We start from the raw sequence: 15180 nt of genomic DNA, 5'->3' as shown, positions 1-15180 counted from the left end.
CCTGCAATCAGATGACTACAGGTCACACAGCGTGGACAGCGGTAGCAACCTGGTTTCTTGACCTGTACGTTGGGGTTATTGGCCAAAGAAAAACCTGTGACATCTGCATGAACCAGGATGTCCCTTAGGTTCCACCCTCTAGTGTAATAAGATAGTGGGCGTACATTTTTAAATCCAGGAAGGTTACTAACAGATGCCAGAATTGGCCACAGGGCCTTACTGGCATATGGAACGACTTTACTGGAAGTATCATCGCTGGAAATGAAGGGGAACACCTCCCCCACCTTTTTGGCAGTGGTCTGCAGTAGGTCAGATCTTTTCAATCTTAACGCTCTTAGTTTAGCAGCTTGCAATGTTGAGAGAGTATACCCTCTAATGCGAAATTTATCAACAATTTTATCTAATTCACCCTAAAGTTTGCATACATCACTACAGATCCTCACCACCCGCACCATTTGGGAATAGGGAAGACCCTTCTTTAATGGGGGTGGATGATGGCTACTCGCCAACAGCAAAGTGTTTCGATCTGTAGCTTTGCTGAACAGTGATGTAGAAACCACACCACTGTTCAGCAAGACTGTCACATCGAGAAAGTCGATGGTCTGACTGCTGTATGTATACGTAAATTTGATAGGGGTATTTAATGCATTAATTTCTTGCATCATGATTTCAAAAATTCTACCCCACCATTCCAAAACATAAAGAGGTCATCTATGTATCTACAGAACGCCCGGATGTGCTGGCCAAACCTATGCTGAAAGAACACCTTCTTTTCAAACTCAAACATAAATACATTAGCATAGGCTGTGGCTACCGCCGCTCCCATCGCACATCCAGACGTCTGTAGATACATAGAGCCATCAAAAATGAAATAATTCCGGGTAAGTACCAATTCTAGGAATGTTAGATAAAGGTTGACATCAAAGTTGAACAAATCCACATCACGTAGAAAATTACGCATCGCACTCAACCCTTGATCATGCGGGATGGACGTGTACAAACTGGACACGTCCATCACACACATGATGGTGTGTACCTGGATATCATCACATCGGGCGATGTGATTTAAAAAACTCGTAGTATCTCTCAAAAAGGTCGGCTGCATCGCAATGTAGGGCTGTATCAGCATATCAAGTAATTGAGACACCGGTTGGAACAGGCTCCCCCTGGCAGAGATGATGGGTCTACCAGATGGATGTTCCCGGTTCTTGTGTACCTTTGGCAAGGTGTACAGAACCGGTATTACAGGACAATTAGTTTTAAGTGCACTAGCACATTTTTGATTCAGCAAACCCCTCATTACCGCCTGATCAATAATCTGTGTTAATTCAACCTTATATTTATTGGTTGGATCTGATGGCAATCTGCGGTACACATTAACATCTGCTAACTGTCTATAAATCTCAGTACAATAGTCAACCAGATTCTATATGACAATCCCGCCCCCCTTATTGGCGGGGCGGATTGTGATACTTCTATGACGGCTTAAGGTCTTTAAAGCATTTTGTTCTGGTCTAGACAGGTTTCTATGTGTCACATGTTGAGCAGCGTTAAAACGGGTCATAGAGTCATCCATTAAACGACAATAAGTTTTACTTGAGCTATTAGAGCTCACAGGGTCAAATTTGGAAATGTGCTGTCTCCTAATAAAAGCACCCACAAGTGTCCAATTCCTGACCTGCAGGGACATGCTGAAAATGTTCCTTTAATATCAAATTTCTCCCCATCTTTTGTAAATTACATTGCCATTCAAAGTTATCATGATGGGTTGTGGGAATAAAGGATAAACCCTTACTCAATACATGTCTCTCCATGCACGAAAAGTCTCTGGACGAAAGGTTAAAAATTAATTCCTCCTCTGGCTTGTTGCTCTTGAAGAGCCTCTCGTTCTGGCCACCTCTTCTCGTTCTCGAGTCCCTGGAGAACCCCTTCTCCTTGTACTTACCCCTAAAAGGGGGGCGTGCTGCTGAGGGGTCATCTGACTCCGGCAAGACGAAATCGCTGTCGCTCTGTGAGGATGACCGGGCCTGGTCTTGATTGCCTCTTTTCTTACGCCATGCATTTGTATTTCTTCTTGGCTGGAACTTGCGTCTAGGGTTACTTTGGACAGATATCCATCTATAGACTAGATTTTCTTCATAGTCTTGTTGGACCGTGTACAGTTTAGACTTCTTAAACTTGACTAATTCCGCCCTGTAAGCATCACATTGGGTCTGCAGCTTATTCCACAATCGTTCATGATCCTGATTTTTCAGGGTGGCATCGTGTTCAATGTTAAATGCATCAAGCTTCTCACGTGTAGTTTTTAATTCACGTCCTGCTTGTTCTATGACAAGGAGCATTAAGTCCAATCGGCACTTATTCAGGACGGCTATCCATCAGCGGCAAAACTCTGGACTTGACCGTCCTATTGTTGGCACATTATGAACACGAAAGCCGCGTGGAATTAACTTATTGCGGAAGTAGTCAGATAATGACTGTCCATGTAAAAGAAAGTCTATTTCCCTCTTACGCAATTTTAGCAGGCGATGGTATAGATCCTCACCATTCAGGGCACTGTCATTAAACGATCCTGAAAATAAAATGTCTGTTGCTTCTTCAGCAGAGAAGCTCAGGATCTCTCCTCTAGGTGCAGCAATGTTGCTTATTGGCACAGATCTCTCCATACCAGAATTCTGTAGGGATGACTCCATATCTATGAGTCCAGCACTTTACAGGAAAGTGCTCCAATTACCACAGGTGAGTGCTTCACGACAAATGTGAGGTGCCTTGTCCCTCGCAGTGAATCCAACAGATCCTCTGCATACATACACTCCACTCGACCGGCACTATCCTTCAATGGTTCAGCGTTACTGCGTGCCCTTGTCGCGATACATATAGGACAGGGTTCCCAAAGTCACTCAGGAACAAACACGGCACTGCAGCGTCTTCATCAATCGTAGTTTTATTATGCCTCGACGGGCCGTTTCGGGGACGACACCCCTTTATCAAGAGGATAAAAGCAACACAACAACATAATACACAACTCACCCTTTAAAAAGGAGCAGTGGCGCCAAACTCCCTCGTTACTTGCCCCGTCACTCCACAGCTGACCGCGGTCAGGACACGCGCCCCCAGTGATGACGTAAGCCGCTCACACCGGCCGTCATCATCACCGTAGCAACGCGTCCCAACACTCCAGTCGCCATGGTAATGAACGACGCAACTGCACAGTCAGCTGACCAAGGTGTCAGCCACAATCACATACGGGACCAGCAACAGGGGCTCTCACCCCACCGCTACTGGACACCCACATGCAATCGGCTAACCCAGGTCACCAACCAGTCAACCCCGAACCACTAGGACACCCAGCGGAGTCTCTCACTCTCCACGGAACCCCACCAGCGGCACGGAGAAGGCCCGCTGGCTGCCGACCAAGCAGCTTGGTTCAGAGGGAGAGCGGCCTCCACCAATCCTGTTCACAAAAAAAATTATATAAAAAAATACAGGTATAGTGGCCATAAGGGAGTATGCATGATTTGTCCCAATTTATCAATAAACAGTATTTTCCAAATGTAGTAATAACGTCTAACACGTGGAGCATAGATATGTCATAATGGGAAATGGAATGCAAAATGTCATCTGCCGAATGTCCAATTTAGTCAGTTCTCGATTTTATGGTGTAAACCAATAAAGTGGGATTGTCCCTGACAAGGCAAGCTAGGGGTTCTATTGCCAGGGCAAACAGAGCAGATGATAAGGGACAGCCCTGTCGGGTCCCCCTGGAAAGTGCAAATGACAATGGGATAATTCCATTTACTGAAACCCTTGTGGATGGGGAAAAGCCTACCAATTTCACCCATCTGATAAACTTAGGACCTATGCCAAAGCACGCCATGGTCTCCCACAGAAACTACCAATCCACCGAGTCAAATGCCTTTGCGGCGTCCAAGGAGACTATTACGGAAGAGAAAGTATGCCCATGAGAGACCTGAAGGTGTGTAAATAGACGTCTCAGATTTATGGCTGTAGATGTACCCGGCATAATGCCAGTTTGATCACCATTCACCAATTAAGTGATAATCAAATTCAGTCTGAGCGCCAAAACTTTTGCCAAAATCTTAATATCGGTAGGAAGTAGAGAAATTGGACTGTAAGATTCAACACATTTAGGGTCCTTATCCAGTTTTAGTAATATAACAATAAGCGCTTCTGACATGGATTGGGGAAGAGAACCACTGTCAATCAAATCAGAAAGCAGAATCAAGAAAGTCTCTTGAGTCCAGCTCCGGCATGGATACCATCCAAATATCTCTGTATCTCAGAAATATCATATGTTAGTTTGGAACTATATAAACTCTTGAAATAATTAAGAAACTATTGAGGTATACACCATATCATGTGGGTCCATCATATTTACAGTGTTGGAGGCATTCTCCAGCTTCAAAAGCCTAGCCAAATAACTTCCCGGTCTGTCACCCATGGCATGCTGGGAATGTTTAGTAAACAGTAACCTATACTCAAAGTAAACAAAGAGTTAACCAGCGCTGGCTTGTTTTAGAGATGTCATTACCCATCAGCTAGATACTGTATTTCAAAGGATCTACAAAAGGCTTCTAACATACATCATGAGAATATGGGGGCGGTATATACACCACCCGAACCACCCTGTAAACCATCATGAAAAGTCACCCAATGATGGAAAAAAAAACAGTGGCAACTTATAAAACAGGACGACGTAGTGCATGCATTAAACATAGCATGCCCAGTGTACTAGCGTATGACTATGGGCACCCCCGTTAACCTCCAATACATATCTGCAACAGAAATGAACACAACCATATATAATTACAGAGCAACATAATATAGTCCTGGGCAAATATAGTAAAAAAATATGCGATAAAATAGATGCGATTTTTACATCGGAACCAATGTAAAATGGTCCCTGAGACCCGATTTTACATTGGGCCCAAAGTTAAATGCCCCCCAGACCCCAATTTTCATTGTATACCCACCCTGATGGGTCAAATGCCCCCCCATTGTTAACTCCACCCCACGATGAATGCCAACCCGAAGCGTGGCGAGTGGCGGCGGTATGCGTCCTCCGACCTTTTCATTCCCCCACTATCCACGTCGGCGTGGAGTTGATTTTATATAGTGTGGCGAGCGCAGTGAGCCACCGAGCCCGAAGCATGGCGAGCGCAGCGAGCCCCGCGAGGGGATGCGCATTACTTCACAGGTATTACGCGTCCCCTCGTGGGGCTCTCTGCGCTCGTCGAGCTTCGGGCTCGGTGGCTTGCTGCGCTCACCACACTATATAAAATCAACTCCACGCCGACGTGGATAGTGGGGGTATGAAAAGGTCGGAGGACGCGTACCGCAGCCCCTCATGGGCTCGCTGCGCTCCCAACGCTTCGGGATGGTGTTCATCGTGGGGTGGCGTTAACAATGGGGGGGGGGGGGGCATTTCACATGTAAAATACCCATAAGGGTGGGTATACAATGAAAAATTGGGTCCATTGGCCCATTTAACATTGTTCCCTATGTAAAATCGTGTCCATCGCATCGGTCGCATCACATGCCTTAACTTAAGGGAAAAGGCTAGAAATAGCCCTGAAATCGCGTCGGTCGCGTCCATCGCATACCTTAAGTTAAGGTATGCGATCACCTGCGACGGGCGCCATGCTAGGAAACAAGTACCAAAAATATATACATAAGGCCTAGAGCATGCTATGTAATTAAGCAGACGTGTTAAGGTTACTTATCTGGAACAACTGCCATAGCCCTTCTCGCCGGTCTGTGAGTATCCAGCCAGACAGCCACCTCACTAGGAGCGGCGAAGAACTTGGCCTCTCCGTCCACAATTACTTTAAGCCTAGAGGTAAACTTTATGGCATAGGAGATATTTAACTCCCACAAATGATGCTTAATTGGAATGAATTGTACACAATTCTTTTGTATTTCCATTGCAAAGTCAGGGAATATGGAGACCTTAGAGCCAATGCTCACCAGGGGACCCTTGGTATGGGCCAGTCTAAGAATACTATCTATGTCTCGGTACCCAATGAAGGCCATGATGAATAATTGACAGATCAGACTGTACCTTTAAAATTTGGTACCCAAGTCTAGTTTTGCAGGCAGCCGCACCCTCAAGGACCTTCTGCTGCATATTATCAGGAGTAGGTATCGGGTTTGCCGGGGAGGGGGGAGGCTGGGTATCAGGAACCTGCTCAGTAGGCGCACCTCAAAGATTAGTTGTCCTAGATAATTGCTCCAAGTGAGCAGCTGCCGCTGCCTGATGAGACTTCCCCATCACAACACCCAAGATAAACTTATGATTATATATACTGAGTACAAAGGCCGTCTGTGAAGCAGAGCCAGCTATGACTTGATATATATAATAGTAGAAGCAGCATTGAGAAAATATGTGGCCAGTAGTGTAAACCAGGCAGCCGTGTCTAGAGAAGGGAGTCAGTAAGTGCACTTCGGAAAACTTGCAGGCAGGGTGGTGTAAGGCTTCTCAGCACCCTAGGCAAAACTTCAACCTACTGCCCTCCCCTCCCCATACTTACACCAATACCCACTTTCCAACCCCTTAAGGCATATTTTCCTAATATTCCAAATCAGGTGGTCCTTCAAGCCCCGAGGAAAAGTGGGCAACTCCCCTGCTTTCCTTGGAGACCTCCCTTTGCCACCCACAACAAAGTAGAAGGAGTAAGAGGCAGCAAGTAGGGAAGTGTGCCTCAAGGGAAAATATGGAGGTGAGATCTTTGATGTTCCAGAGCAGCTGCCTGCATTAAGTACAACAAGGATCCTCATAATCATCCTTCATTTTTTGATAGGCAGACTTGGTGGCACCCCCCAGGTCCTGGCACCCTAGACAGCTGCCTAAAGCTGCCTAATGGTAGAGCCGCCCCTGCTTGCAGGGGATGAAGTGAGAACCCTAAAATGGCATGTCTCCGCACAGGTGCAGTCACAGAGAGTAAATAAGCAGTGCTGACCGTGACAGGCAGCAGAACACACAGCCCACAGATGAATCCATATGGTATCAAGTGTGGCAGAACTCCCAGCAGTGTCCTTCACAGCAGCCGAGGCCAGCAGCACATCAATAAATGGAAGCCGCCAGTGCTATGGTGGCGTACCACGTGCCTCCCCCGCTCACCTCCGTCCGGCCGAGCAGCAGAAGTGTAGCTCCGCAGCCACCTGCCCACAAGCGTGCGGCAAGAAATCCAGACAGTCAGTGGCAACAGCAGTGTGCAACCTCAGTGACCCTGGCCCATCTCATTCTACCCACCGCTCCCCGCAGCACCGTCCAGGGCTACAACTTTATTTGCACAGGAATTAGTTTTAGACACGTAGAAAGTGGCAGATGAAGCACAACAGAACTTGGTGCGAGAGATGCTTTATATACAGAATTAGATTAATTTGCACACAAATATACAAATGTCGCACATGATATTTATCAGTGCAGTCTAGCAAAGAAGTTTTATCATTTCCAATTGTTTTATTTGTGTCAATCAGATGCACATTTTAAGTGAAAAAGATGCTTAGTGCAACTAATTACATGGGACCTAGGAGGTTATTCTAACTGATTGGCTTCCCTGCGCGTTGGCCATTTTTAGAGACTGCTCATTGGCATAAGCATTTATATGCATATGCAGCCTCTTTGTGCAAGCAGGCACGGCAAATTGATTATTCGTCGACCGCTTGCAGGTGGCAGTGCAGGTGTGGGGGGGGGGGGGGTGCGGCAGCGGGCTGTGGTCGTGCCCATGGGAACGCCCAGCGTTTCATGGGCATTTCCATGAAAACGCTGTGCGTTCCCATACAAATTTGTAGGTGCCGCGGGTGCGCTGGGTTGGGCAACTGAAGTCAGCGGATATCAGCTGCCCACCCACTTCCCGTGCAGGCGACCATCTAATGTTTTCGCCCCCACAGGCGGGCTGCGAATGGATGTTTATACAAAACATCGATTCGTGAGATATGAGGTTTGACCGGCACGCAGGCGTTTGTGCAGGCGGTATTTAAATGACTTGCTAAGCTATGAAATTCGCAGCTTTGCAAGTCAACCAAAATAACCCCCCTAATGCCAAGAGGGGCTGCTTGGTGCAACTGAGTGTATAAGTTCACATCTGTAGAGCAAACTAACTTTTTTATCTCCCTTCTGAGAGAAGAACACAAAGGAGGTATAGCAGGCCAGTCTAGTTGGAGGCAGCAGGACTGTCACTTCATTACGCCCCGTCTTCAAGATCAGCATAATACCCACATTTTACAGGCCTGCAGGTAGGGAGTGGGGGTAAATGACATGATTTGCATTTTTAGCCCTACCCCCTTCACACTGTGACTTCAACTGAATTGATGTTATCCCGTACTTGCCTACTTCCCTGAATGGTTTTGAGGCTCCCAAAAATTGGGTGGCTCTCCCAGCCACCCTGAAAAGTGATCAAATCTCCCACATCCAGCTGACCCTCACTTCCTCCCGAAGCTTACCCCCATTTCCAGAACAAAAGCGGGCGGGCCTTGATATGGATAATCATTGTAGCCCCGCACCCCACTTAACAGTGCCAGCAAGATGGGGTGTGAGGGTGTCATGATGCAATTGTGCACTTCACTATGAAGAGCCACCTACTCTCCTGAGGCTGCGGGGACTACCCTAAAAATCTTGAGTCTCCCTCAGATTCCAGGAGGGTAGCAAGTATACTGTAAAGCAGGGGTGGGCAATTATTTCAGCTGGGGGGGTCACTGCGCCTTGAGTCCTGTTGGAGAAAGTGCGCTATATAAACTTACATACTTACCTAACACTTCCAGCAGATATTCAAGGGCAGCACTCCAGAAATAGGGGGTATGGTCAATCAAAAGTTGGTGTGTCTTTGAATGTATTGTAGCATACCATATTCCCATTTTACACATCATGCAACACAATAGTAGGCCCCTTATACTTGCCCCTTACATATTATGCCGCACAGATTGATCCAAAAGTCACATTATGCCACGTGGAATGAGTGAAAATTCACACTGAAATAGTAAAAATTCACATTATTACAAAAAGAATGAGACAAAACTCCCATGGAATGAGTCAAAATACACGTTATGCCACACAAAATGATGAAAAATTCACGTTATGGCACCCAGATTGAGCCAAAATTCACATTATGCCACATTGAATGATGAAAAATGTTGTTATGTGGTGGGAGGGGGTCACTTTTCAAGTGTAAAGGCCCTCTCTACTAATGCAATTTGGAATGTTTTCATCTGATGCAGAGAAACCAAATTAAATTGAATTAAAATTCCGAGATTGGCACCACTCAGGCACACCCCGCAAGCTACCCAGCATCTCACAGGAGCTCTCTGTAACAAAGACGGGTAATGTGTTTGGTTTTGGGCGTGAACCCACAGCCAGGGCCACTGTTTAGAATGGCCACTGCGAACCCTGCATTACCTCTGTTGACACCCTCTGGCTGATGGCTGATACCTGTGGGAACTAAAGCTTCACCTATAATCGCCACGCTTGGAGGTGCGAATTAGGTCATCCTCAACTCCGGTGCAACCAGGTCTTAGGAGGTGACAAGGAATCAGAGATCTTCAGAGGAAGGGACCAAAAGGAGATCTAACTACAGGGCCTGCCTGGGAAAAAACAACCTACCTAACAGCACCAGGCCAAGAGGCAACCTAGTCGCAGACACAAACAACAAAAGAACCAGGGAACCTCCAACAAAACCTATGCTGGGAATACCAATCAGTAATAAAGTAAATGGGAGTACAAACAACCGGTACCCAAAACGACAGCAGCAAGGATGTTCTGAGTGCCTCACCACGCCGGGGAGGAACAGAACAGGGAGAACCCCACGTGAATGGAAATAGCAAAGATAACGAGCAAACAGCGAATAACTGAGAAAAGTGATAATAAGGAACCAGGCTCCACATGGAGCACTTAAGTGACATTGCACTGAAAAAGGGCCCAGCAGACTTCCACTAGCTGCAGATGGAAAGAGGCAGGCTGGCAAGAACTGAAACTGGCTGGCAAGACACAGGAACCGACTGCAATGGCCAGGAACCTGCAGCGCGGCAAGTGACTACCTAAACAAGGCAATATCACCGGCGGGGCTGAGCTAGGCCAGATCCCTTAAAAGTCAGCAGCCGCCATGTGCACCAGCCACCCAGGCCTAATAACCTGAGGTGGTCTAGCACGTGCTGCCCAACATCCCTTGTAGCTATAGCAACCACCGAGCGGCTGCAGGGGAATGCCGTGGAGCAGAACTGACGTCAAATGATGCACCGGGACCTGGCGCCGCTGGGCGGAAGTGCAGTGTCCACCCTGCTCAGCTGGGCACAGCACTCTCCTCAGCAGCGGCCTTGGGACATGGGTGGGGACTGCTGTGTCGCAGTGACAAGCAGCTCAGCCAGTCAGGTTGCTTGTCATTGCGCTACAGGTTTGAGCGGCAGGCAAGTCAGGAGCTGTTCGCTTGGCAACATGTGGTCCATGGGCCGCCTGTTGCCCACAACTGCTGTAAAGAGATGATACTGATATATAATGATATAATTGTTTCAATTAAATATAGTTGGTGAGGTTAAATTAGCCTACGTGTTGAAGTATTGCTTAATGTGATGCAGAATGTTCACGTGTAACATATTTTTGTATCAATACAACTACAAAATAATATATGAAATATATGTATTACTCAAATGTAATTATTTTAACAAAGCACACATTCTGACACAATTACACAAGACAGTTTGACTCCAATGCATTTGATGGGGATTCATATTACAGTAGACGCCTCTGTGCTTTGCCTTAAAGGGATTTTTTTTTTCAAGTACTGTAGAATAATATATATAAAAAAATAATATTGGTGACCACTAAGTGGCGACAGTGAGTTTGTGCTGGAAAGATAGGCACCATTCAAAACAAAACAGGGAAAAGCAAATAAGACACTTCTTATAATCAAAGCAGCAGAGTCTGCAAGTGACAGGGAGGAGTGAGCCATTCCCAGGAACAGGCTCAGCCAGTGGAGCAGCCCCCAAAATAATCCAGGGTGCATCTGATGTGACATCCAAGCCACAAGTAAGAGTAGCCTGTGCAGAGGAAGTGTCACCGTGAGGAAGAACAGCCCAGCTCTGAGCTGATCAACTAAACAAGTCACGTCTATTTTTCCCTTGTGTGTGTTTTATTGAGGGCAAAGAGGAGTCAAGACAGAGGGGGAACGCTATGAGCTTGCAAATTTGGTACCTGATGGCACTTTGAGTGAAGATGGCGTACATACAGGTAGGTGTCATTCACACTTATCTTACACATTACTGAAAAAGGAGTCTCAGGTTAGAACTTGTAGAGCTCCAGCCAATGAACAAGTCACTGGTTTGTGTAGAAAAGGATGGGTTTGGGCTGGCAGGTAACACCACCTGAGCACTATACAATGGGAGACATTTACTAAGATGGAAGTTTTGTTTCACATGGGATGTTGCTATGGGCAACCAATCAGAATCAACTTATTTATTTAGCACCCTCTAGAAGATAATATATATAGTAATATAGTATCTGGTTGCTAAGGGCAACATCCCATGTGAAATAGAACTCCCATCTTAGTAAATTCCCCCCAATGGCACATGGAATAATTATTCTCACTCTATAGCGCCTGCATATTCTGTTGCGCTTTACATTTTATAGAAAATCGGTGTGATAAAATAGAAAGGACTGTGATGTATGTGTCTCACACATACTGTAGCGGTGGAACTTTATAACACAAATGTACATAGGGAATTATAGCAGAAGGTTTAGTCAAGCAAAAAATGCAAAAGTGCATAATTAAGTTCCTAAATATAAATATAGGTAATTCCAAGTTCTCCTACAAATAATATTTATATATATATATATATATATATATATATAGACTTTTGTTTCAGTCCGGCACTCTCCCCTGCTCAGTGCAGTGTACGTGGGTGCCTTCCGGATACATGCATAGAAATCAGTTTCAAACAAGCAGCGGCACTCCACGATTTGCTGTGATCAAAGGTTTATTCCAACGTTTCGGGGCGTATTCCCCCCGTTCTCAAGGATACAGTGCAACCACTGTTGCACTGTATCCTTGAGAACGGGGGGAATACGCCCCGAAACGTTGGAATAAACCTTTGATCACAGCAAATCGTGGAGTGCCGCTGCTTGTTTGAAACTGATTTTTATATATATATATATATATATATATATATATATATATATATATATATATATATATATATATATATATATTTGATGCTAGTTTTAAAATAGAATTGCAAATAATGTATGTGTCAGTAAACATTGTGAGAGGATATACAATGGATACAGATGGGAAGAGGAATGGAACGAGCTGTTTGTTCATCCTGCCTTGCAGCTTAGGTTGGTTTATTTATCATCATGAGGTTAATTGGGATGTGACAGAAATTGTCACCGGGCAGCGTATTACAGGCAGCTTCTTATGGTTTGTGTCTGACTTGAAGTGAGTTTTGATGTGTGTTGGGTGGAGCGGACAGCCTGATTGGCTGATGTGCTGATGCACAGAGAGCAGACATTATTTGCAAAGCAACAGTTGTTTATGCTGGGAGCAGATGTTGCTCACTTGCTGTAAATTGCCTGCACTTTGAGTGTCAAGTTACCTCAGTCCTACTGTAATAACCGATTGTTTCCTTACAGTCTGTTGCTGTACAATAAACACAGTACATATGTTACCTCTATTCATTCTACCTGTCTGTCACATGGGGATAATCATTGTCAAATAATAGGAATTATATTGTGACATTTTATCAATAGCTGCATCACTCATCCTAAACAAGTGTTAGTTATTATGACACCTTATAAATATACTGGGCACACATTATTTATGTTTGTTATATGTACAATGCCTGATTCTAGCACATCTTTTCTCACACAATGACTGTGTTTTTTCTATTATATCTGCTTACTGTGGTAGTGTACAGATATACAATCTATTGTTATCTGTTATCAGGATCATGCAGCTGTGATGTATGACCTTGTGATTGTAAGCTCTGGGAAGCAAAGCATTTATTTTGTAAAGTATAATATATGAATTGTGTATTGTTATAAATGGAAATGCTTTTTCTGGTCATACTGCTGTTAAAAATGCTTATGCTGTATACTTATTAGTGGTATTATTATTTTGTATTATTATTATTGTACTGTACATTTTATAGTGCTTGATCGGTATACAAAATTGATTTAATGGTTCCTAAGAAGATGCAAATTGCTGTGTGTTCTAGTAAAGTGGGCCAGATGTATCAACCAGCCAATCAGCATCTACCTGTAATTTTTCAAACTCTGCCTATTACATGGCAGGTAGGAGCTGATTGGCTGGTTGTTTATCACTCTCCACTTTATATATAAGTATTTTTTATTTTCACATTTTGTGCATAGTTAAAAAAATACAATACAATTTTTTTTTTATCGCTCTCCACTTAATCACTTTTTTGAAGCTTGATACATCTAGCCCAGTATCACAAAGCCAACTGCCGGGCCACAGCACTGCAGCCCCTATGGAGAAACACTTTTGCATTGGATTGCCATTCCTCCATATCCCAAATCTGTCTCAGTTTAGAACTCCCATTTTTGACCCCACCCCATTTGTTCCACACAGCCTTTTTTTATACCTTTCTTACAAAACAAACTTTTTGGATCGCACTTTAGATTTTTCCATTGTTTTATGTCACACCCATCCAGTCAGTCACCATTTTTGGCTTTAGACAATTCCCTAGTCCATTTTGGCCTTCGTGGGCTGGATCCTTCACTGCAATTTCTGTACTTCACCTCTTCTGCATTTTTATGTTCCCCTTGACCCACCTTCGTACATTTTTCTATATAGGCTATACTTAGAGAGCCTGACTTTCTCGCTGTATTCCACCCACCCATTATGTTCTTCATCATCCCACCATATATGATACATCACCCTGGCAGTACTCCCCTCTTTATTTTTTATACTCCCTTCTGTTTTTTTCCATTATTTTTAAGCCAAAGGTTTTCAGTGATTTACTACCCATCTTTCCCTTCCTATTCTTTCTGGGCTCATAATACTGCACAACACTTTTGTTGGTAATACCAATTGGTATAAAGTGAAAGGAGATAAAGCACCAGCCAATCAACTCCCAACTGTCATATTTCAAACACAGTTCACTGGCTGATGCTTTATCTCCTTTCACTTTATCTCCTCTTTATCTCTACTCCAGCCTTAATACATCTGCCCCCTTGTTTAAAAAAATTACAATTAGGATTAAATTGGCTGGTTGTTTATCACTCTCCACTTTTTGAAGCTTGATACATCTGGCCCTTTATCCTTTCCTCTCCCATTCTCTAGTTCTTTGCCATCCATTGTGGACTTGACATCTCCTGCACTAAACTACCTCTTTGTCAGGATGATGCCAATGTTGTAGGCCAACCTTACTTTACCAATCTCCTATATCCTACTTCCTCCTTTCTATAGCTTATTTCTGCTGTTATTAACCAATTTTTACCCAATCTCCAGTCACTTTGATTTTCTTCCTGGACTCTATTTTCACCATTTTTACTGCATCACAACTTTTCTACTCTTTAGTTTTACTCATGGAACGCATATCCAGTTTTGACATATATTTTCTAACCATCACTTCATCAATCCTCCACATTATTTGAGTCCTCTGCCCACCCCCCCACCCCCATTCTTCTTACCAATGCCACACTTTCTGTACCCATAGAACTTCTGTCTGTCATCCAATATTTGGTACTCTACCTCTTCAGCAATAAACTTTACTTCATCCTAGTCCTTACCAATGTGTTCTCTCTTCAGTCTTATGACTGGCAATTAATAGACTTTTTCATTAGTTTTGAATACTACCTGTTTCCCAGTGTTTTTCATTTTCTGTCATATTTTCTGTACCCATTTAGTTTTTAAAAACATATTTTGTAGCCCATTTTTTCAGTACTTTGCAATAAATCATATCTACTAACATCTAAAACGGCTGACCAGCAACAGACAAAACTTACCTCCCTGATTTCCAAGCAAATTGGGACACTGCTGTCCCAATTGGTGAGGTTTGACAGAGCCCCCAATAAGCACTATCCTGCTAGATAGATTTTCTTTATTCGTCTCAATGGAGACTTTTGCAATTTGCTCAGGGGTGGATTGGCCAACAGGGATATAGGAAAACCCCTGGTGAGCCCTGCTGCCTGGGGGCTGACCTCCTTTT

The 15180-nt window shown here is 44.3% G+C and overlaps 1 protein-coding gene across 1 annotated transcript in view; it reads left to right on the top strand.

The window, feature by feature from the left end:
* The first annotated feature begins 10895 nt into the window (after nt 1-10895).
* SYT17 (synaptotagmin 17) overlaps nt 10896-15180 on the top strand; it is a 109819-nt gene continuing 105534 nt past the window's right edge. The window contains exons 1-2 of the mRNA XM_083153280.1: nt 10896-11038; nt 11150-11239. Coding sequence (XP_083009406.1) covers nt 11225-11239 — 15 coding nt within the window. The 5' untranslated portion in view covers nt 10896-11038; nt 11150-11224. The remainder of the gene's footprint in view (nt 11039-11149; nt 11240-15180) is intronic.

Source organism: Crinia signifera, chromosome 7 (genome assembly GCF_055691185.1).
Source record: "Crinia signifera chromosome 7, ASM5569118v1, whole genome shotgun sequence".
Classification (NCBI taxonomy): Eukaryota; Metazoa; Chordata; class Amphibia; order Anura; family Myobatrachidae; genus Crinia; species Crinia signifera.
This window is presented reverse-complemented; position numbering and strand designations above follow the sequence as displayed.